This window comes from Leptonychotes weddellii, chromosome 10 (assembly GCF_054177405.1).
Source record: "Leptonychotes weddellii isolate Sample4059 chromosome 10, ASM5417740v2, whole genome shotgun sequence".
Lineage (NCBI taxonomy): Eukaryota > Metazoa > Chordata > Mammalia > Carnivora > Phocidae > Leptonychotes > Leptonychotes weddellii.
The window spans coordinates 53294006-53316795 of record NC_138378.1 but is presented as its reverse complement, the minus strand read 5'-3'; the positions used below and the strand labels follow the sequence as shown (position 1 = coordinate 53316795).

General features: G+C 45.6%; 2 protein-coding genes across 3 annotated transcripts in view; one reads left to right on the top strand and one right to left on the bottom strand.

The window, feature by feature from the left end:
* Nucleotides 1–20876, bottom strand: part of FAM178B (family with sequence similarity 178 member B) — a 116477-nt gene extending 95601 nt beyond the window's left edge. The window contains exon 1 of one of the 2 annotated variants that reach the window (XM_031028742.2): nt 20789–20876. The gene's annotated coding sequence lies outside the window, so the exon portion shown is untranslated. Of the gene's footprint in view, nt 1–11325; nt 11424–20788 lie in introns of those variants that run through there. The other variant, XM_081833434.1, reaches the window with a different exon arrangement.
* Nucleotides 20877–20959: 83 nt separating this feature from the next.
* COX5B (cytochrome c oxidase subunit 5B) lies at nt 20960–22790 on the top strand. The gene is made up of 4 exons (XM_031028745.2): nt 20960–21115; nt 21662–21735; nt 21908–22007; nt 22592–22790. The coding sequence occupies exons 1-4, from the start codon at nt 21013–21015 to the stop codon at nt 22702–22704; spliced, it is 390 nt and encodes a 129-aa protein (XP_030884605.1). The 5' UTR covers nt 20960–21012; the 3' UTR covers nt 22705–22790.

Genomic DNA, 22790 nt, shown 5'->3' with positions numbered 1-22790 from the left:
CCTAGTTACCTCTATAAAGGCCTATTTACAAATACAGTCACATTCTGGGGTGGTTAGGACTTCAAAATATGAATTTTAGGGCGTCAACTGAGCCCATAATAGTGTATTTGGTGGCAACAGCCCTGCATTCCATAGAAGGTGGAGGCTGGTGGTGAGGGCCTCTGAAAACATTAAAAATCCTTTGTGTGTATCACAAAGGGTGACACTGAAAGTCCAAGGGCTTTTCCCATGTTCCTGATTTGGACGCCATTTTGTGGCCAACATAGTCATGACATGAGCATGATCACAGAGTCATCAGCTCAAGCACCCAAAACTTGTGTGTGACATTCTACCCAAACTCTCAATATGTAAGTGGGATCTCAGGGAAAGATTGGCAAAAGAAATTGCTCTTATAACCAGAAGTATCTGAAAAGCTATTTGGTCCATAAATAACAATGCCTGTGGTAGGAAAAGTCTCTGTTCCTAAGGGCGTTAGAAGACTAAGGCCTGGATCCATCAGACTTATAGAGGATGAGAAATATGTAGAGAGAAGGAGTGTAAGCATGGTGATCACACCTCCAGCTTTTTTATGAAAGCATTTTAACAGATAAACTGCAAAGGTGGTCAGTAGCAAAATTTGCAAAATCCTACGGAAGTTAAAGAGCAGTAAAATATTTCTTTGGCTTACTGATCATACAAGGAAAAGGGCTTTGGGAAACAGCCTGGCAGTTCCTCCAATGGTTAAACACACAGGTACCATATGACCCACCAATTCCATTCCTAGGTATAAACAAGAGAGAAATGAAAACATATGTCCACACAAAATCTTATCCATGAATAATGCAGCAGCATTATTCATAATAGCCAAAAAGGGAAAACAACCCAAATGTCCATCGGTTGTTGAGAGGATGAACAAAATGTGATATATCCATATAATGGAGTATTATTCAACTATAAAAAGGAATGAAGTACTGACTCACGCCACAAAATGGATGGACCTTGGAAACCTTACACTAAGTGAAAGAAGCCCAACTCATAAAACCACATTCTGTGTGATTCCATCTACATAAAATGTCCAGAACACGCAAATCCAGCAAATTAAGGGCTTGGGAGAGAGGAGGGAAGTTGTGGGGGGCGACAGCTAAGGGATGCAGGGTTTATTTCTGGGGTGATGAAAATGTTCTAAAATTGACTGTAGGGATGGTGGCACAATTCTATCAACTGTACACGTTAAGTGGGTGAATTGTATGGTATGGAGTTATATCTCGATAAAACTGTTTTCTTAAAAAAGAAAGTACAAGGGAAGCAAAACTGAAGGTCCATGCTGCTGCTGCTGCTAATCTTCCAAAGGACAAAGGACTACGGCATCAGGAAGCTGGAAAACCTGCTAAAAGCTGTTCACATTGTTGATGCTAACCAAGAAGCAAGAAGGAAAAGAAAAAAACAAAAAGTATCACTAAAATCTCTCAGTAATATTCTCTGTAAGTGATAGTGCCTTTTGAGAATACAAGGTACAGGGATTAAGGCTGCTTTTTTTTTTTTTAAAGATTTTATTGATTTATTTGACACAGAGAGTGAGACAGCAAGAGAGGGAACACAAGCAGGGGGAGTGGGAGAGGGAGAAGCAGGCTTCCCACTGAGCAGGGAGCCCCAGGACCATGACCTGAGCCAAAGGCAGATGCTTAACGACTGAGCCACCCAGGCACCTCTTAAGGCTGCTTTTTAAAAAACCCTTTTCTTTGGGGGAACTTAAAGTATACCAAGTCGAGTCTGGAACATTTGCCAAAGACAGGAAAACCGCCCTAACCCAAGCAAACGTTGCAGTGTTGAGAAGTCCACAGAGATGATAAAATATAAAAAGAATCAGAAACTGCTGATGTATTGAGACCAAGTCCATGCAGTAAAAGCTGCGTGCAACTGGGGAGGGTGGGAGGGAAGGATATTTACTCTTTTTCAATCGGTTTCTTTTCTGAGCACAAGTGCTTTTATGTCCTCCTGAAAATGCAGAACCCACTGAGTGTGGAAACACAACCCCGGTCTTTGTTCCGCTCCGGAGTGGACGGGTTTTGCCATTCCAGTTTTGGCTGTTCCTCAAGATCGTGAAAAGCAGCGCACTCTGGTTTCTGAAAGTTCAGCAGGTCACCACTCCAGATGGAGCACAAGACGGAGGAGCACTTTCAAGCACAAAAGAGGAGTAAATATGTCACTGCTGCCTGAGGAAACTTACCATTTCTCAGCCCCTCCTCTTCACCCGCACAACACTTCATGTATTTTTACCACACTGATGACTTGGTCCCTCTTGAGTCACTTAAGTGCACAGACGAAGCCTTGTCTCTGTACCCCAGTGCCCAGCCCAGGGTCCAGCGCAGAATGGATTCTCAGAAAATTAGGTGGTTGATGCTACTAGACATGTCTGTGTACTTCAGTCTGCCTGGGCTGCCATAGCAAAATGCAGGCCTACCTCAGAGATATTGCGGGTTCCGTTCCAGACCACTGCAATACAGTGCATATTGCAATAAAGTGAATCCAATGGGTTTTTTGGTTTCCCAGGGCATAAAAAAGTCATGTTTACACTATAGTCTATTCAATGTGCAATAGCAGTGTCTGAAAAAACAACGTACATACTTTGGTTAAAAAATAATTTACTGCTAAAAACTGGTAACCATCATCTGAGCTTCCAGCAAGTCCACTGTTTTGCTGGTGGAGGGTCTTGCGTTAATGTTGACGGCTGCTGACTGATCAGAGTGGTGGTTGATGAAGCCTGGAGAGGTTGTGGCAATTTCTTAACATAAGATAACAGCGAAGTCTGCCGCATCAATTGACTCTTCCATTCGTAGGCTATTTCTCTGCAGCACGCAATGCTGTTTCACAGCATTTTATCCAAAGTAGAACTACTTTCAAAATTGGAGTCAGTCCTCTCAAATCCTACCATTGCTTAGCTGATGGTAATATCCTAAATCCTCTGGGGGCGCCTGGGTGGCTCCGTCGGTTAAGCGGCTGCCTTCGGCTCGGGTCATGATCCCGGGGTCCTGGGATCGAGCCCCGGCGTCGGGCTCCCTGCTCAGTGGGGAGTCTGCTTCTCCCTCTCCCTCTGCCTGCCTCTCTGCCTACTTGTGCTCTCTATCTCTCTGTCAAATAAATAAATAAAATCTTTAAAAAAATATTCTAAATCCTCTGTTGATATTTTAAAAATCTTCACATCGTCTTTGCCAGGAGTAGATGCCACCTTAAGAAACTACTTTCTTTGCTCATCAATAAGAAGGAACTTCTCATCCTTTCAAGTTTTTAAGACTCAAGGTAATCTATCACATCTTCAGGCTCCATTTCTAATTCTGGTTTTCTTGCCATTTCCACCTCATCTGCAGTTACTTCCTCCACTGAAGTCCTCAGCCCCTGAAAGTCATCTGTGGGGGTTGGAACTGACTTCTTCCAAGCTCTTGGTAAAGCTGATATTTTGACCTCTTCCCATGCATCATGAATGTTCTTACAGCATGTAGAATGATGGATCCTTTCCAGAAGGTCTTCAATTTACTTTGCCCAGGTCCATCAGAGGAATCACTGTCTATTCGTGGCAATGATAACCTTACAAAACGTATTTCTTATGCAATAAGACTTGAAAGTCAAAATTACTCCTTGATCCATGGGCTGCAAAACGGATGTTAAGTAGGAAAACATTAATCTCATTGAACATCTCCATCAGAACTCTGGGGTGACCAGGTGCACTGTCCATGAGCAGTAATATTTTTAAAGGAATCTTTCTTTCTGAGCAGCAGGTGTCAACACTGGGGGTTTTAAAGTATTTAGTACACCGTGTTGTAAACAGATGTGTTGTCACGCAGGCTTTGTTGTTCCATTTCTAGAGCACAGGCAGAGTAGATTTAGCATAATTCTTAAGGGTCCTAGGATTTGGGGGATGGTAAATGAGCATTGGCTTCAACTTAAAACCACCAGCTGCATTAGCCTCTTACAAGAGTGTCAGCCTGTCTTTTGAAGCTTTGAAGCCAGGCATTGACTTCTCTCTAGCTATTAAAGTCCTGGATAGAATCTTCTTCCATGGAAGGCTGTTTTGTCTACATTGGAAATCTCTTGTTTAGTGTAGCCACCTTCATTAATGATCTGAGCTAGATCTTCTGGATGACTTCCTGCAGCTTCTACATCAGCACTAGCTGCTTCATCTTGCACTTTGATGTCATGGAGACAGCTTATTTCCTTAAACCTTATGAACCCACCTCTGCCAGCTTCAGACTTTTCTTCTGCAGCTTCCTCACCTCTCTCAGCCTTCACAGAATTGAAGAGAGTTAGGGCTTTGCTCTGGATTAGGCTTTGGTTTAAGCAAATGTTGCGGATGGTTTGATCTTGTATCCAGACCACTCAAACTTTTTCCAGATCAGCGATAAGGCTCTTTCACTTTCTTTCTGGAGTAGTGATTTTAAATTCCTTCAGGAACTCTTCCTTTGCATTCACGACTTGGCTGTTTGGAGCTTTTGGCCTTCCTCACTAGGCGTAAACATTCCTAGCTTTGATTTAAAGTGAGGGACGTGCAACTATGCCTTTCACTTGAAAACTTAAAGGCCATTATAAGGTTATTAATTGGCCTAATTTCAATATTTCTGTGTCTCAGGGAATAGGGAGGCCTTACGAAGAGAGAGGGAGAGAGATGAGGGAATGACTGGTTCATGGAACAGTTAGAACACACATAACATTTATTGTTTGCTGTCTTATGTGGGTGAGATTCATGGCACCCAAAACAATTACAATAGTTAACATCTAAGATCACTGATCACCATAACAAATATAATAATAATAATGAAAAAGTTATGAGAATTACCAGAATGTGACACAGAGGCACAAAATGAGCAAATGCTATTGGGAAAATGGCCCCAACAGACTTGCCAAAGGCAGGGTTGCCACAAACCTTTAATTTGTTTAAAAAAAAAAAAAAAGCATTATTTCTGAAGCACAATAAAGTGCGATAGAACAAAGTATGCCTGTACCATGGGCTAGGTGGCTCAAACAACAGATTTATTTTTCATAGTTCTGGAGGCTGAAAGTCCCAAATCAAGGTGCTGGCAAGACAGGTCTCTTTCTGAGGCCTTTTCTCCTGGTTTGTGGGAGACTACTTGCCTGCTGGTTCACAGGACCTCTCTTTGGTGTGCTTGTGGGAAAGAGAGAATCGTGTGCCGGCTTCTTCCTCTTATACAGATACTAATCCCATCATGGGGTCCCACTCTCAAGACCTCATCTAACCCTAATTACCTCCCTTAAGGCCCCATCTCTGAATACAATCCTATTGTGGGTTATGGCTTCAATGTATGAATTTGGGGGAAGACACAATTCAATCCATATTGATACGCAATATACCAAGCAGCACTACACTAAATGTAAATCAAATTTATCAACTTTAAAGCAAATGTGCGTACAGAAAAGTATACCAGGGTAAGAATACAGCTAGATGAATTTTCACAAAGTGAACACCCCTAGGTAACCGTTACCAAAATAAAAAAGATGACATATACCAGCACCCCAGAGTCCTCTCCATGCTCCCTTCCAGTCAGCACTCCCACCCTCTGCCCCCCAAACAAAACTAAACACCACAGATTTGTTTTGCCTGTTTTTTGAATAATGCATAACCGGAATCACACATTATGATTCTTTTTTTTGTCTGGCTTCTTTTGTCCACTGTTACGTTCGTGTGTTCATCTTCATTGCTGTGTGGTATTCTGTTGCATGAATATAGGCTTAACTCTTTTGTTGGAAGACATCTTCATTGTTTCTAGTTTTTGACAATTATGAATAATGCTTCTAAAAACATTGTTATACTTGCCTTTTGTACACACACCCAATCACACACATTTCTGATGGGAGTGCACCTAGGTGTCAAATTGATGGGTCACAGGAATAGGTATGTTCATTTATGGTAGATAAGGTCAAACAGTTTCGAAGTGGTAGCATGAACTTACCCTTTGTATGCCATTTGCCAGTTCTCCTCATCCTATCCTTGCCAACACCTGAGACCATCAGTCTTTCAAACATTTACCATTCTAGTAGGTATGTACTGGTTTCTCATTGGATTTTTTTTTTTTTAAAGATTTTATTTATTTATTTGACAGAGACAAAGCAAAAGAAGGAACAGACGCAGGGGGAGTGGGAGAGGGAGAAGCAGGTTTTCCGCCAAGCAGGGAGCCCGATGCGGGGCTCAATCTCAGGACCCTGGGATCATGACCTGAGCCGAAGGCAGACACTTAACGACTGAGCCACCCAGGTGCCCCTCATTGCATTTTTTATTATAAATTTTCATTTTCCTGATTCTAATGGGATTGGACATTTTTTTCATATTGTGCTGTCCACCTGGATATCTTCTTTTATAAAGTACCTGCTGCCCAATTTCTACTGAGTTGTCCTTAACATTTCTTGATCTGTGGGTATTCTTATATATGCTCAAGATGAACCTTGTCAGTTTTGTGTGTTATAAATATTTTCTCCCACTGTATGGCTTGTCTTTTTACTCTCTTAATGGTGTGTCTTTATAAAGAAAAAAGTCTTAAGTTCAATGTAGTCTAATTTATCAACTTTTTTTTCTATGATTAGTGTGTTCTGTGTCCTGTTTAAGAAATCTTCCCCATTTCAAAGTCATGAACATATTCTCATGTCAACTTTTAGAATTTTTATTATTTTACAATTCACATTTGGATCTATAGCCCTCACAAGACACATTTTAATTTTTATTGATGTGTAACTTAGAGAAAGTGCACAAACCATTAACCATTCAGCTTGATGAATTTATACACATGTATACAAATGTACATATAGTTGACTTTTAAACAACATGGGCTTGAATTACGTGGGTCCACTTAGACATGGGTTTTTGCTATAAATACAGTACAGTACTATAAATTTTCTCTTCCTTGTGATTTTCTTAATAACATTTTCTTTTTTCTAGCTTACTTCATTGTAAGAAAACAGTATATGATAGAGATAACATACAAAATATATATTAATCAATTGTCTATGTCAACGGTAAGGCTTCCAGTCAACAAAAGGCTATTAGTAGTGAAGTTTTTAGGAAGCCAAAAGTTATACGCAGATTTTCGACTGTGCAGGAAGTTGATGACTGAACCCTCATGTTGTTTAAGGGTCAACTTGTGTGTGTGTGTATACTACCTAGATCAAAACAGTGAACATCTCTCACACCCTTGAGGGATCTCTCATACCTTTTTCAGTCAATAACCCCCAAGGGTAACAATACTGTGCCTGTAACACCATCAATTATTTTGCCTGTTTTTGAACTTTATATGCATGAAAGCATATATTTGGTGCTCTTTTGTGTCTGATTATAATTTGCTCAACATCACGCGTGTGAGATTCATCCACGTTGTTGCATGTTGCAGCTCTTCGTTCATTTTCATTACTGTATTCCATCATATGACTACATCACAACTTATTTATCCACTCTCCTTCTGATGGACATGTGGATTGTTTCTTATTTCAGGGTATTATGAATAAAGTTCCTATGAATATTCTTGTACACGTCTTTTGAAGGATATAAATACTCATTTCTTTTGGCTGTCTACCAGGATACACAAAATTTTGATGTTACCATACTACAAAAACTATTTAGATTTGTCAAGCTCTCCCTGTCAAGTACATATAACATATTTTAGTTGTTCCCACATCCATAATTCTTATTAGAAAAAAAGTGAAAACCTTTTCTACTTCTTTGAAATAATTTCAGACATACCCCAAATTGCAAAAACAACACAAAAAAAGTCCATATGCTCTGTATCAAAATTCCCCCTTGTCAACATTTCACTATATTTGGTTTATCATTAATTATCCCGTGTGCATGTCGGGGTGCGTGCGTGTGTGTGTGTGTGTGTGTGTATGTATGTATGGTCTTGACACTGTTGAAGAGTATAGGCCAGTTACTTTGTAGACTCTATGCATTTGGGTTTATGTGACATTTCCTCATGATCAGATTCAGGTTATGTGTTTGGAGCAAGAATACACAGATGTGATGCTGAGTTCTCAGTACATCATATCAGAAGGCACATGATGGTGATTTGTCTCTACTGCTGTTGCTAATTTTAATCACTTGGTTAAGGCAGTATCTGCCAGGTTTCTCCACTGTAATATCACTGTTTTTCCCTTTGTTATTAATCAGTGTCTTACGGGAAGATGCTTTGAGATTATGTAAATATCCTGTTTCTCGTCCTACTTTCATTTCCTAGTTTTACCATCCATTGATGATTCTTTTTAAAAATTTTAATTTCAGGATAGTTAACATACAGTGTTATTCTTTATTCTGTTCATGATTCTTGCCTGAAATAATTTTTATGGAAGTGATGAAAACTGGTTTTTGTTTTTAATACCTTCAAATTTTTCAAAAAATCTTACAGCGATAATCAGGATTTCTCACAAATCCAACTGAAATCCAGAAGATCACCAGACATTTATCCGTAAAAATACCCCCAAAGTCACCTTGAAAGATTAAAAAAAATAAAACTGGCAAACTGGTGGTGGTGGCATTCTCAAGCAAAGTGCAGCCACCCCCTGGGAGCCTGAGAGTCAGCCAAAGAAGACAGAAAAGGAACTCTCCTACAAGTCTCCACTTCTGTGCAAACCACCCCCAGACCATCTTGGAGCAGGCTGAGAAAAGATGTTTTGCATGCTCAAAGCATCTCATTCCAGAAGGAGCACCTAGAATGAGGAGCAGGGGTCAAGTCCTGCAGATCCTGAGGGCCCCTGGGGTTCAGCCTGTGTCTTCTCTGGAGACAAAGCAGAAGGTGAACTTTGCCCTTTTCTTTCCAGGAGATTCTCACTCACCTTTCTAGCTTTCTGGAGGCTGGGACCTGCTCACCTGCTTAAGCAGCAGACCCAGCACAATCAATCCATAGAGATCCTAATATCCTGTGGGTTAACTAGTGAGGCTCTCTGGAAGCAAAGTCACCAAGTGAGTTGACATATAAGCAGATTCCAATTTATAAGTGGACGGAGTCCCAAAAGCTCATCCTTCAAGCCAAGGGTGAGAAATGCAGACTCTGCAGGTTAGCTCACAAAACCAATAACTCACAGGGCAGCTGCACAGATGACTGAAGACTGAGACGGGAACCTTCACCTAGAACATGATCCCTGCAAGATGAAGACTTTGACTGAAGCACCAGGAAGACAACTTGCCTCAACTTGTCCAGCACAGTTTTACTCAGCAAGACCCACCTTAGCATGGGTGATACATCAGGCATTGTGCTGAGCACTGGGGAACCAAGGATGGGTAAGATATGGCCTCTGCCCTTGAGAGCTTACAGCAATGGGAGGTTTCTGCCATGGGTAGACCCAGGGTCACCAAGACTCCAATGGATGGTGGAGCATGGGCCCCACAGTCCCAACAGCTGTATTCAGACTGGCTGGACATGAGCAGTCTCAAGGGGGAGGGCTGCCTGCCTAGTGGGCGGCTAAGCCTGGCTGTGGCAAAGCACATTTCACTCAAAGGTATCCATCTACCAGTGGTTATATGGTGGTCCAATTTTACCAGGAAAGGAGACACATCCACCAGCTACTTCTTCTCTCTCCAACCCACAAAGTAATACATTTTTCATACTTGTATCTGTTGTTCTTGTTTTTATCACCCCCTCTGTCATGTTCCTTGAAAACATTAGCATTTTCAAAGAAGAAATGAACGACAGTAGAAGGGTACAGTCTGATAAAAGGTCATCTTTTCTGCCTGAGTCCCCAACTCTGAAACCTGCAATTGCTGGACCAAGGCCACAGCTGGCTATAGTACTTCATTACTATATGTGGGATGCCACAATTTTAAGAGCATCATGACTTTCCCCCCCGTCAAAGATTTTATTTTTATTTTTAAGTCATCTCTACACCCAACGTGGGGTTCGAACTTACAACCCTGAGATCAACAGTTGCATCCTTTAATGACTAGCCAGCCAGGTGCCCCAAGCATCATGACTTTCTATGCCACCAAGAAAGACAAAAAGCTGCCAAGTGAACAACGACACAAAGGAAGACAACACAGCCCAACTTCAATAGCTGTTAACATGTCAACAAAGATGCACCCAGGAATCAATCAAAAATGATCATTCTGGTTAATCTGACCTGCTCCAAGTGCTGTGCGCTAGGTGTTGAGACAGGAACACAGGAGGAGACAAAAGGCCATTCCAGTCAAATGGGGAAACACACTCAACATCTAAACTTTACTTCTTCTGTCCTCTCCCCCCCCCAAGCCCCCAACACCAACCAGCCAGGACCTATTCCTCCTCCATCGCACTCATATTCTTTCCAGGCTAAGATGTGAAGCCATCTGGTTTCACCATGCTCCCTCCTCTCCCATTCAGCCCAGGGACTGCAACTCCATCTGCCCACCTCATCCCACTGCAAACCCCGAAATCCTGCAAACCCAAGCCCAAAGCCTGGAACGTTCAGTCTCCCTCCGCAACCCTCCCACTCTCCATCGCTGTCCCACGGTGTGATTTCAACATGTTGCCCCACTTTTTGTTCTTTTGCTTTCCTCCCTACAAGAAAAATAAAATAACCTGTCTTAAAGTGTAGCCATGAGGTCAGATAATTATGGAATCCAAAATGCTTCGAGCTTTGATTTAAAAAAAAAAAAAGGATCCAAGATTAACTGAGACTATGACAACAGCCCTGTTTTTGTGAATATCGCTTTTTTCAAGATGCCTTACTCCTAACACCATGCTTTATGTCCATCCTTTTAAACAAATATTTAATAGCTTAGGAATGTTAGTGAGGGCAGAGGCTCTGGTTAGCACGGCCTCAGCTCGCAATCTGAAAGATGAAATGAGTTTTATCCACAAAGAAAAGTCAAACAGTCTCCAGTATTATAAACTGCACATCCATCAAACTAGGCATGGGCTGGGAACAGAGAGCCTTTCTGGAAAGAAAATAGCAGCTACCCTTTGTGCCCTAGGGAAACACTGGAAAAACACGCACACACAAAACCACCAAATCAACCAAAACGTAAACCAATTCTCAAGTTAGTTTGAAGACAGTTCCGTCCCAACAAAGCAAACGATGCTTTGGAGACACTTCCACCCAGGAGAGTAGGGCCAGCCCTGGGTCCAGCAAGGCGCCCGGGGTTGGAGTAACACGCAAGCACACGTGTTGAACCGGGAAATCCAGGAGAGCGCAAACAAGGAGGCGGGCGGCTGTGCCAGATCTGACCTACAGCGACCTTGGGACAGTCGGCAGTCCTAACTGGGCGGGCAGGGCAGGGCTAAGAGGGCTGGGGAGGGTGCGGAAGCCCGGGCACAGGCCTGGAGGAGGACGGTGGGGCTGGAACGACGGAAGACCGGGCTGGGGAGAGGAGCGGGTTCCTACCTTCAAGGCCGCAGGGGCCTTCCCGCGTCCCTAACGTTGCACCGGCAGGTTGCACCTGGGCAGGCAACAGCCGCCCAGCATCCGAGAGTGCGCGCCGCTGCCGGCGCCCCCCCAACCCCCGCCACGCGCGCACCCACGTGCACGCCATGCGCCGCGCCGGAAGCCCACGGGTGGGCGGTGCTCCCTGCCGCAGAGGCCCTAGGGCCACGCCCAGCACCCGCTCACCTCTCTGAGCTTTTGATCCGCGCCCCCCATTTTACGCGCAGTAAAGTCGCGGGATCCTCACCTGGGGACCAGGGCTTCCGGACCGATGAGAACAGGGAGGCCCAGAGGGAAAGGGCCACTTGCCAAGGCACACCGACAGAAGGAGGCGACGCCAAGATTTGAACCCTGGCCCACGGAGGCCTCTCCACCATCAGACCACTTGAGATCTTTGCCAAGTAAAGACACTGACCGTGTTGTGTGTTGAGAGCGCTCCTCTTATAACCACCGTCCGTGATGATTATTCACCCCGTTTTGCTTTGAGAACAGATGTGTCTGTCCTAGGCATGTGTAGCTGAGTGTGTGTGAGTGTGTGCGGCTGTGTGCGCGCGCTTTGGAGGATGTTGGCCCCGGCAGATTCACACTCGACAAACTGGTCGAGCCCCTACCCTGTGCCTGGCCCCGAGCTAGGCCATTTACACACACTATTTCTCGTCATCCTCAGCCCGTCCTGTCATCATTTAAAACTCATATCCTACTCTTCTGGGGCACTGATTTTTAATTAGGCATCATGAATAGCTAATTCATCGTCCTCCTGCGTGGTTTTCCAGGCAGGAGGGCGGTAGAGCTGTGCTGAGCTGGCCAAAGCTACCGCGGGCACTCTAGCTAAGCCCATATACCCTGAGGGAGCCCCTCTCCCGGGGCCAGGACATGAGGGAGAGAAGGCAGAGGCCTTGGTGTGTTGGAAGGCCTTTCTAGCAACACTGCTAACTTGACCTTTACTTCCTTTGATCAGCTCCGCTAGGAGTTTGGGCTCATGTATTCATCTGACTTCCATTTGTTAAAAGGGATATTGAAGAGGTTGAAAGCCCATCTGAACTCCTTCCTGTTCTTTGGAGAATGCCTGCCATTTTATTTTTTATTTAAAATTTTTTTTTTACTCCTGCCATTTTAAATGTTTTAAACATACATAGGTAGATTCATTTTAATGAGCGTCATTTAAAAGTTTAATATGAAGAGACCGAGTGAGCCAGCTCCAGGCAAAGTTGAAAATATTAACCTATACAAGAATAATTCTTTTTTTTTTAAGATTTTATTTATTTGAGAGAGAGAGGGGGATGGAAGGAGAGGGGAGAGCACAGAGAGAGAGTGAGAGGGAGAACAGACTCCCCAGTGAGCAGAGAGCCCGATGTGGGGCTCCATCCCAAGACCCTGAGATCCCAGGACCCTAAGATTGTGACCTGAGCCGAAGGCAGACACTTAACCGACTGAGCCACCCAGGCGCCTGCAGAACAATAATCCTTCTTCAGGATACAAACGCTTCCACCAACATTAGCTCATTCCATCTTCACTGTGAGCTGGAGGGCACTTTGACTACTCCCAGGGCCATGCACTGGGCTATGAGAGCCCACATTTAAGCCCAGGGCTCTCATTGCTACTGGCCTGTCTTTCCCCACGTCTCCCAGAGTTTTGCTCTCATTTTAGTACCTGTTGTTCTCACTTCTTTGTGTTGAGGCCCTGTGTCCTTGAGGCCCTCCACATTTCTCCACATTTCAATAACCAGAGGACTTTGGAAGGAGAGAAAAGGAGGTTTGGCCAATAGGGCTGCCTCAGGTGGCTCAGGGACTCCAACAGAGGCCCTCCTCTGGGCCTGGTCATGCCAACTGAGCTCAGTCTCCACCTCCTCCTAGGATCTCTTGTTCCTTCAACCCCTGCTCTGCAGAACCACATGCTATGTGCTGACTTGATATCTTAGCCCGGTTAAAAAGCTGTGTTCCCAAGAGTCCTCTGAATAGTGACCCTAGAGCTGGGATTGACTCAGGGGAGAGGGGCTTTAGGCAAGTTGGCCTTGCTCCTTCCCAGGACCCCGACTTCCATCGGCCAGCCTGGAGGGACACTTTCAATTATTTTATTCATTTATTCTCCTTCATGTAATTATCTTTTATTGATCATCTAGCAAGTGCTACATGCACTATATACATTGTAACTCAATCCTTTTTAATGACCCTACAAAAGGGAAATTGGAGGTTCAGAGAGGTTAAGTTGCCCAAGTTATAGAGCTGCTAGTTGCAAGACCTTCTGAACCCATGTTTCTCTGACACCGCAGTGTATACCTTTTCTTCCATACTCCACTGTTTGATTTCAAAAGAGATATTGGAGAAAAGATTAAAAAAAGAATCAAAACCACAAAGAGAAGGAAGAGCCATATTTTGGCCAGAGGGGCTAATGTGATTATGTGAATGAATATTAAGCCTGTCTCTGAGCTTCTTGGAAGCAAGAAATAAAAGTGTGGGGGCGCCTGGGTGGCTCAGTTGGTTAAGCAACTGCCTTCAGCTCAGGTCATGATTCTGGAGTCCTGGGATCGAGTCCCACATCGGGCTCCCTGCTCAGCAGGGGGTCTGCTTCTCCCTCTGACCCTTCCCCTCTCATGTTCTCTGTCTCCCATTCTCTCTCTCAGATAAATAAATAAAATCTTTAAAAAAAAAGAAAGAAAAGTGTGTGTGTGTGGGAGGAGCATGGACACAAGGGTCTACATGCTTCTCTATATAATACAGAGTCTCTATGGTAGAAGGAAATAAAAGTTTTTCCTTATTTTCAATTACAAAAGTAACTTCTCATATAGGATCTTATACAAGGACATTATGTAACAAAATTAAGAAAAATTTCAATAACCAGGTACAGCAAAACACAGATAAACAATTGTCCTGTGTAATGCATCCATCCATTCAGTAGTCACTCAACAAACACCGAGCAGCTATCACGCATTGGTTGCCCAGATGCAAAACACACACAAAAAAGGTAATTACGCTGTGTAATCAATCTCCTAATGGAAGCAGGCCCAGTACTCTAGGAGCACACACAAGTGGGATAACAACCCCGTGGGTGGAAGTCTGATGACCTCACAGACGAGATAACATTTGCCCACAGTCCTGGAGTTGGAGTTGGAATACCAACTCGTTTCCAAAAGAAGGAGAAGCATTCAAGGAAAAGGGAATAGAATGTGCGAAGGCATGAATGTAAATGGTGTGTTTGAAGACTGGATTGTCAGTGATCAGTGGGGAAGGACAGAACACGTAGGTGACAGCCAGCCTGAGGAGAACCTTGAGGGCCATACAAAGGGTTTTCTTGGCAGTATATGTGATTGAGTACTGAAGGAACAGAGAAAGGTGGAGATGGGGGTAGGCAGTTTAGCTGGGGAGGGCGGGCTGGGAGTGGAACGAGGGCTCTGGTAAGGCCTGAATGACAGAAATGGTCCCTGGAGATCAACCTCCAGTGGAGGAAGAAGAGCCAAGAGGCTGAAAGGCAAGGTAGAGGAAGCTTAGTTTGAGTGAAGGCAAGGACAAGGCAGCTAACAACAGGAAGATGTCTAAAAGAATGAGGTTATAAACAGAGTCTGGGGTTGGCAAATGGGGGGCCAAGGGTGAACTTAGCAACAGAATTTCAGGGCACAGTGGGGTCAAACAGTAGGTTGGGTGACATCGTAAGTGGCCACTGAAGAGGTAGACAAACACAGGGAGAGAGCTGTTCTTCCAGAAGTCTGGAAGTGGATGGAAGAGGCACTGACCTGAGAAAAGACTAGGGTCTCAGCATCCTTGAAGCCAAGGGAAGGGGCCTGATGCAGGGAGAGGGTGAAGAGCCCAGCAGGTGAAGGGGCAGCCTTGGGGAGGAGAGACCCTGTTCCTCCAAGACCAGGGGGGAGGGGACGAAGGAAACGGAGGAGGAGGGTGAAGAAGAGGAGGGAAGGGAGGCTGACTCTCAGGGAAATACAAGATGGGCAGGGCACAGTGAAGGAAAGAACCACCGAGCTCCCAACATGGAGGGTTCAGCCAAGAGTGACAGTCACAAGCCTCTCGTGGTGTACGCTTTTCTCTGACAGTGCTTGCCAACTTGGAAGAAGGAACCCAGAAAACAGATGGTTGGGCATATTTAGCATTGGGTACCATGGACAACGGAGCAAGGACCTGGGAATGACAGTGTAGTTGAACCATTGAGCAGGACATCATCCCAGGCAGAGAACCATGCTGATCACTCTCTGTGTGCCCCTCTGGATCCCCCTCCACCCCTGCTCTTCGCCTGGGGGGCTGTCATCCATGGGTGGCATCGAGGGACTCCCTTGCCCTCTGGTTGCCGGCTAGGGTCACTTTGCTCCTCACCTCCACCCTACCCTCTCTGCCAAGGCTCTAGCTGCTCCTCCTGCTGTTCAGCACTCCCCAGATGCAAATACCATTGGGCCCAGGGTGGCCGTCCCTGGTCCTCAAGATCCCTGGGGGCTGCCTAAAACCCCGCCACCCCTCTGCAAACAGCCCTTTACTCACCTCTTCTGTGCGGGTCAGTGGGGCCTGACTGACCCAGGAAGAACAGATCCCATGGGCCTGCCCAGCAGGCTGATGGAGGGAGATGAAGGGAAGAGGGGAAAGGAAGAGATGGCATGGGGGGAGAGAGGAAGATTAGGATTTCCCAGGTGGAGTTTATGTTCCTCTCTGGAAGGGTAAAGGGGGCTCCGTGGGATGGGGAAGAGGGTTATGGGGTGAGAGAAGGGTTCTGGGAGAGGAAGGGTGGAAATTCACATTTGTTCCTGTACGGCCCCACTGGTTGACCACAACCAGTGCTTTTGTTTCTTACACACACACCCGCCCCCCCCCACCCCCCCCCACCCACGTGCGCACACACACACACACACACACACAGAATAATCCTCCTTTGATCCCTCTGAGCCCCAGCGCATGAGCTCAGGCCTCATGCTGACCACAGTTCCAGGTGACCCATTTCAGATTTGTGGCATCTGCACAAAAACGTTTCATTTGTTCTGACCTGGCTTTGCTGCCAGAAGAGTCCTAGCTCCCAGCAGACTGCAGGACGTTCAGCCACTTTATCACACCTTCCTCAGGCCTCCTTAGGTGGCCCTTGAGGTCCGGGCTGTCCCTGGCTGAAGCAGCATCCCAGCAGGCCTGCACAGAGCAACCGTCTCCCCCTTACCCGACTCGTTATAATTAAAAATTGGCCCTACACATGCCTTTGTAAGTGGTCAGGGTCTCTGTGGCCCAGCCAGAGCAACAGAAATGCAGATTAAGTCCCTTTTATGACCCCATTCTTTCAAGCTTGTGAGAACTCTGCCCAAACTAAGAACAAGTTCTCACCCCTTCCACTTTCTTGTGATCTATTTGAGGAAGAAGCCACATTTTATTCCCTTTGAATAGGGACCAGCCTTGGCCCATGGGAAGGACTCAATACAACCTCCTTAACATTCAAAGAGTCTCTGCAAGTCAATAAGATAAAGGACCTCCCCTAGTAAGAATATGAATAGCCAATTAAAAAATGTTTTCTTCATTTCTGGATAGGTAATACATTTTCTGGTAATATATATTTTTGTAATTGATATTCACTTATATATCTGTATATTTTTTTTATTTTATTTTTATTTATTTATTTATTTTTTTTTAAAGATTTTATTTATTTATGTGAGAGTGAGAGAGAGAAAGAGCACAAGAGGGGGGAGCGGGAGAGGGAGAAGCAGACTCCCTGCTGAGCAGGGAGCCCGATGCAGGACTCGATCCCGGGATTCCAGGATCATGACCTGAGCTGAAGGCAGTCGCTTAACCAACTGAGCCACCCAGGCACCCTATATCTGTATATTTTAAGAAAAATCCCTTAGGGGGCACCTGGGTGGCTCATTTGGTTAAACGTCTGCCTTCGGCTCAGGTCATGATCCTAGGGTCCTGGGATCGAGCCCCACATCGGGCTCCCTGCTGAGCTAGGACTCTTCTGGCAGCCTGCTTCTCCCTCTGCCCCTTCCCCCTGCTCATGCTCTTGCTTGCTCTCTCTCTCAAATGAGTAAATAAAAAATCTTAAAAAAAAAAGAAACATCCCTTATATGTGCATTTGTTTGAATATGTCTATATGAGCATGGAGCAGTGATTCTCAATCAGGGTGATTTTGCCCTCCAGGGGACACATGGCAATGGCTGAAGACATTTTTGGTTGTCACCACTGGGGAATGCGAATGGCAGAAATGGTAAAAATCCTACAATGCACACAGGACTGCACCCTACCCTGGAAAGAATTATCCAATCCAAAATACCAATGGTGTTGAAGTTGAGAAACCCTGGCATAGAGAAAGGAAAATAAATGGAAAAACACAAAACTGTTAATATTGAACCTTTTCCTCACTCACCATATATGTTTGACTTATTACAATATGTATTTTGACCACTAAAAATTATCCTATAAAAGTAAAAATATAATACTCAGTGAAAGTTTCTTATTTTGGCAAAGACAATGATGGAGCCGGAGTAGGGGAGACTGTTTCCCAAGGAGACATTAGGGGGCAGGGGTGTGAGCAGAGGGTAGTGGGAGCGGGAAGCAGCAGGGCGTGGGTGGGGATGCTTAGAGACTGGTCCTGACATAGGAGCTCACCTGCAAAGTCTGAAGAATCCCAGGTCTTTTGTGAGCTGAATAAGGACTTGCAAAAATGTCCTATGATTAGGCATAAACCTTATTTCCATTTCATAGACTGGAGTGAACCAGTCTTGTGGTCAGGCAGCAGGGAATCATAACTCCTCACAACTGCATTTCTCACTGGCCTGCTGAGAGTTGGGTTAGGTGCTTCTTGGCAAAGAGGGGTCAATGAAGATGGAAAAACTCTGGCTTAAACCACAGGTGAATTAAACAGGATTCTTCGCTGCAGGCCTAATCAGAGCCTTTAATGTGCTAGAATGTGCATCTCCAAGAGGGAATTCAGTAAATGCAGGACTTCCCAAGTCCTTTTTACTGACAGCATCTCTTGAGACTAGGATTCTGGGAAATACTAATCTAGTCTAATCAATTTTACTGATGAGGAAATGGGTGGCCAAAAGAAAAGTAACTGGCTAGGCTAACTGGTGCGGTTCCATCCCAGACACCTGTATTTCAGACCAATGCTTTTTCCCTAGCATTAAATATTTAACCACAGGTACAAATCAACCCTAGATTCTTGGGGAACGTTCCTAAGATTTATGGAATTTTTTCCCCCCAATTTAATTTGGAGCAGTTGCACTGGAGGTTAAGAGAGAAGGGAGTAAGACTGGAAGACATTCAAAGCAAAACCCACCTTTCAAGAGGATCGAGACATTCTTTGCCTCAGAAGAGAGACCATTTTTTGCTTGGTGGAGGGGGCACCCATGAAGACCAAATATGCTCCCATGAAGAAATGCTCCACCAGGTCCTTTTGAAAATATAACCTGCACGGGACAGATGGAAACACCTGCGACTTCAACCCTCCCCAGTGTACCTCAAATTGACCTCACTGGGCCAGGAGAAGCCCTAGAAAACTTATTCTGTATAATCTCTCCAAGAAGTAAAGTGACTAAAATTTACTTGCTCCTGTTACATGCCGGGCCTCTATTTTATTTTTTTTTTTTTTTAAAGATTTTATTTATTTATTTGAGAGAGAGAGAATGAGAGACAGAGAGCACGAGAGGGAAGAGGGCAGAGGGAGAAGCAGACCCCCTGCTGAGCAGGGAGCCCCATGTGGGACTCGATCCCGGGACTCCAGGATCATGACCTGAGCCGAAGGCAGTCGCTTAACCAACTGAGCCACCCAGGTGCCCACATGCCGGGCCTCTAGAAGGCACTTGAGGATTCAAAGATGAATAGAGCATAATTCTTGCTCTGAAGGGAATCTCCATCTGGTAGGGAAACATATTCCATGGAGTCAGACTGAGATAGGGCTATACTGACAATGTGAACAAAGTCCTAGCAGCCGATGAGGAGCAGTGTTTACACTTTTGAATGCTGACCCTTCTAAGAAGCTTGCACACCTCAGCTTGCAGGCATCGGGAGCTATGGAAGATGTTTTCAGTTTTAACCAGGGAACTCTGGCCCAGGTACCTTCGGTGACTCCACTTCCCATTATCAACTTCCCTTCTTGCTCCTCTATTTTATTTGGGGCAAATTATGCTCAGAGACTGAGACTGTCTTTACTAACGATTTATTTAATACAGGTTCATTGAGGGAATTAAAATTTATAATATTTCACAAGCCAATAGCATAAGGATGTCTCTTTATAAGCTAATAAAGAAATAACATACTTCAAACCAGTGACAGGTTAATTACGCTATTGTTCCAGGCAAGGGGAGATGAGAGTCCAAATTTAGTTGAGGTATACCTTTCCACACTGGGTAGAGTCAATCCTTCCAACTAAAAGCTGGATAAAGCTTCCAGCTTAGGTTCCTCACTCCCAGGGCACCAGTGTTGGCAGGAAGGTGTGCTGCTTCGACGAGATCACTAAACGGATTGTGCCACTGCCTACGAGTGCCAAGGCCGGGACAGATGCCCCTTCTCTAAGACTGCTGCAGGGTTTAACACCACTGCTGACCAAAAGTAGCCTCACTAGGGCAGGAGAAAGTGTCTCAAGATCTTCAGAGAACTATTTAGATCAAGAAAGAGTAGCCTTGCCCAGACTGAACACTCTCGAGGTGTTGATCAAACCTCTTGGTTTTTAATGTTTAAAAGTCTGTTACACGATGGACCCACTGCTGCTACAGCGGTGTCAAGGACATTAACAGTCCTCTCCACGCCAGGGGCGAGAGTTACATTAAGTCCTAATACCCAACTTCAAAACGAGTTCAAACCACAAACAACTTTGTCCAAAACAAGCTTTCAAAACATGGATTTGAAATTATAACAAGTCAGGACACAACAGCGTCCCTTAACTTGTTCCTTGGTTAATAACCTCCGGGTATAGCCCACCCCCTCACTCCACATCACCAAAGGTCTTGGTCCTGGGAGGGGCCCTAAATCTGGCCCAATCCTCCTTCCCCTCCCCGGTCCCACCTGAAGCCTGGACCTCATCCCCACAACGACTTCATCATCTCAGCGCCACTGTAACAGGAAACTGATGCTAGGACTGCGGGCAGGTCCTGCCCAAGTTCTTACAGACTGGGCCAATGCAACAAGTTCGCGATGCCTCACACTGCCCGGCGAACCCGCATAACAGTTAACACAGTGGCCTTCAGGAGCTAGCTCCTAAATTTAAGTCATTTGGGGAAAAAGAATAAAATAAATTTAAATCATTTGGGGGTCCAGCAAGTCTCTTGACAGACTCGGGCTTAACAAGTTCCATCAAGAAGCCTCCTCGTTTAGAGAGCACAACTAGCAGGAAACACGCACAGGAACTCCACTGTGGTCGCCTCATTCTACGGAGGAGGCCACGGAGTCCCAAGGGCGCAAAACGAGCTGCCTCTGCGTTAGTAAAGGGCAAAGCCCCAGAAGCCTACGTTTCATACCGAGACGGCCCGGGTGCCTCCGGGACCGAGCAGCTGAGGACGGCAGTGAGAACCAGGCACGCGCTGACTCTCCCGGCCTCCAACCAGAGTCACGTGACTGGGGGCGGGCTCCAGGCCTGGAGGAAGCGGAAGTCCGACAGGCGGTTGGGGGGAAGCCCTCCCCCGGAAATCACGCCTCTTTCCGGAGCCTGCTCCCGGAAGTGCTGCTGTTTGTAGCGGGCGTGATGGCTTCAAGGTTACTTCGCGGAGTTGGAGCGCTGGCCGCGCAGGCCCTTAGGGCCCGCGGTCCCAATGGAGTCGCCGCGGTGCGCACCATGGCATCTGGAGGTACTCGGCCCGCCCGGCGCGTCAGGGACCGGCACCGTTGCCCTCCCGGGGTGGTGCCAGGGCAGCGAAGCGGGGCGGGCCGTTCAGCTCCTCGGGGCCCCAGTGACTGCTCCGGGGCCCTGAATGCCTCAGGCTCGGCGGGCTTCTCCCTGTTATTCCTGGCCGCTTGTGCTGCCGCCCACCGAACTGACCCCCGCTCCGGAAGAATCCTAAACTGAGGCGCCGGGTGACCTTGGGGGACAGGGGTTGCAACCGGGATGCGGAGAGGCTAAGCTGCGCTTCAGAGCCGCGCTCACCTCAAGTTGGACGAACCCCAGTAGGACTCTGACTTACTTTTAGAAAAAATGTGTAGAAATATTGGTCTCCGTGGTTGAAGGAAGAAAAGATTACCCTGTGCTGCCGCTTTTGGGGATCGTGACAGTGGTTCTTAGGAGACAGTGTGTTTGAGTAGCCCTTAGGAGCTTGTAAATTATATGTAAACGTTCGTGTATAATGCATTTTTCGTCTTGATAATTCAGACATCATAATTCACGTTTTTTCCTTCAGGTGGTGTTCCTACTGATGATGACCAGGCGACTGGGCTGGAGAGGGAGGTCATGATGGCTGCACGGAAAGGACTGGTGAGAAGCTCCTTTCTGTGCCTTCTCTGGAGTTCATGGGCTTGGATGATGGGATCAGAACGGTCTCCTCTCTGGTAGCATTTGAGATAGGGAACCTGATTTGTGTGGGAACAGTACCACTAGCTTTTGGAGGGCAGGGATCATTTGGCATAATGGCTTAATTCTTTTTCAGGACCCATACAATATGCTAGCCCCAAAGGCAGCTGCAGGCACTAAGGAAGACCCTAATTTAGTCCCATCTATCACCAACAAGCGAATAGTGGGCTGCATCTGTAAGTACCTCACCACTATTTTTTTGTCCATTTGTTTAATGTATTCTATACAGGATGTCAGTAAGATGTTTCAAATCTTTTGTGTGTATGGTGTGTGTGTGTGCGTGTGTGTAAAGGGGATATGTGTGTAAATGAGTTATTCTAAGGGTCCCCTGGCCCTTTCAAACTTCATTAACCTTCATTAATTAAGTAGGTTGTCCTTACTATAAAGAGGCATAGAACATCAGTAATACCAGCTCATTGGGGATGCAGCATGAAAGAGTATTCATCCAGAAAATATTTATTGTACTTCCTCTTTGCCAGATACCATTTTAGGCACTAGGGCTATATATCAGAATGGACTATGCTTTGGGATTCTACATAGGCAGAACTACTGTTAGAACCTAATAGTGACTCTGATGTGAGCCCATAAGTAAACTCAGGGCCTCATTTCTTCATCTGAAAAGTGGGGAAGGAGAGAGCTTGAATTGATCTCTCAAGATGTCAGCCATAACTTTGTGTCTTAGAGGTGTCTGAGGAGGAGGTTAATATTGAAAGTCTCCATTTCTAGGTTGGATGGACTTCAACCACCTTTTCCCTTTCAGGTGAAGAGGACAATAGTACCGTCATCTGGTTCTGGCTGCACAAAGGCGAGGCCCAGCGATGCCCTAGCTGTGGAACCCATTACAAGCTGGTGCCTCACCAGCTGGCCCACTGAGCCTTTGCACTAACTTACTCAAAATGTGCTGTGAAGTTTCTTTTTTCCAATAAAGACTAGCCATTGTGTTGGCTCCTTCTCCCATA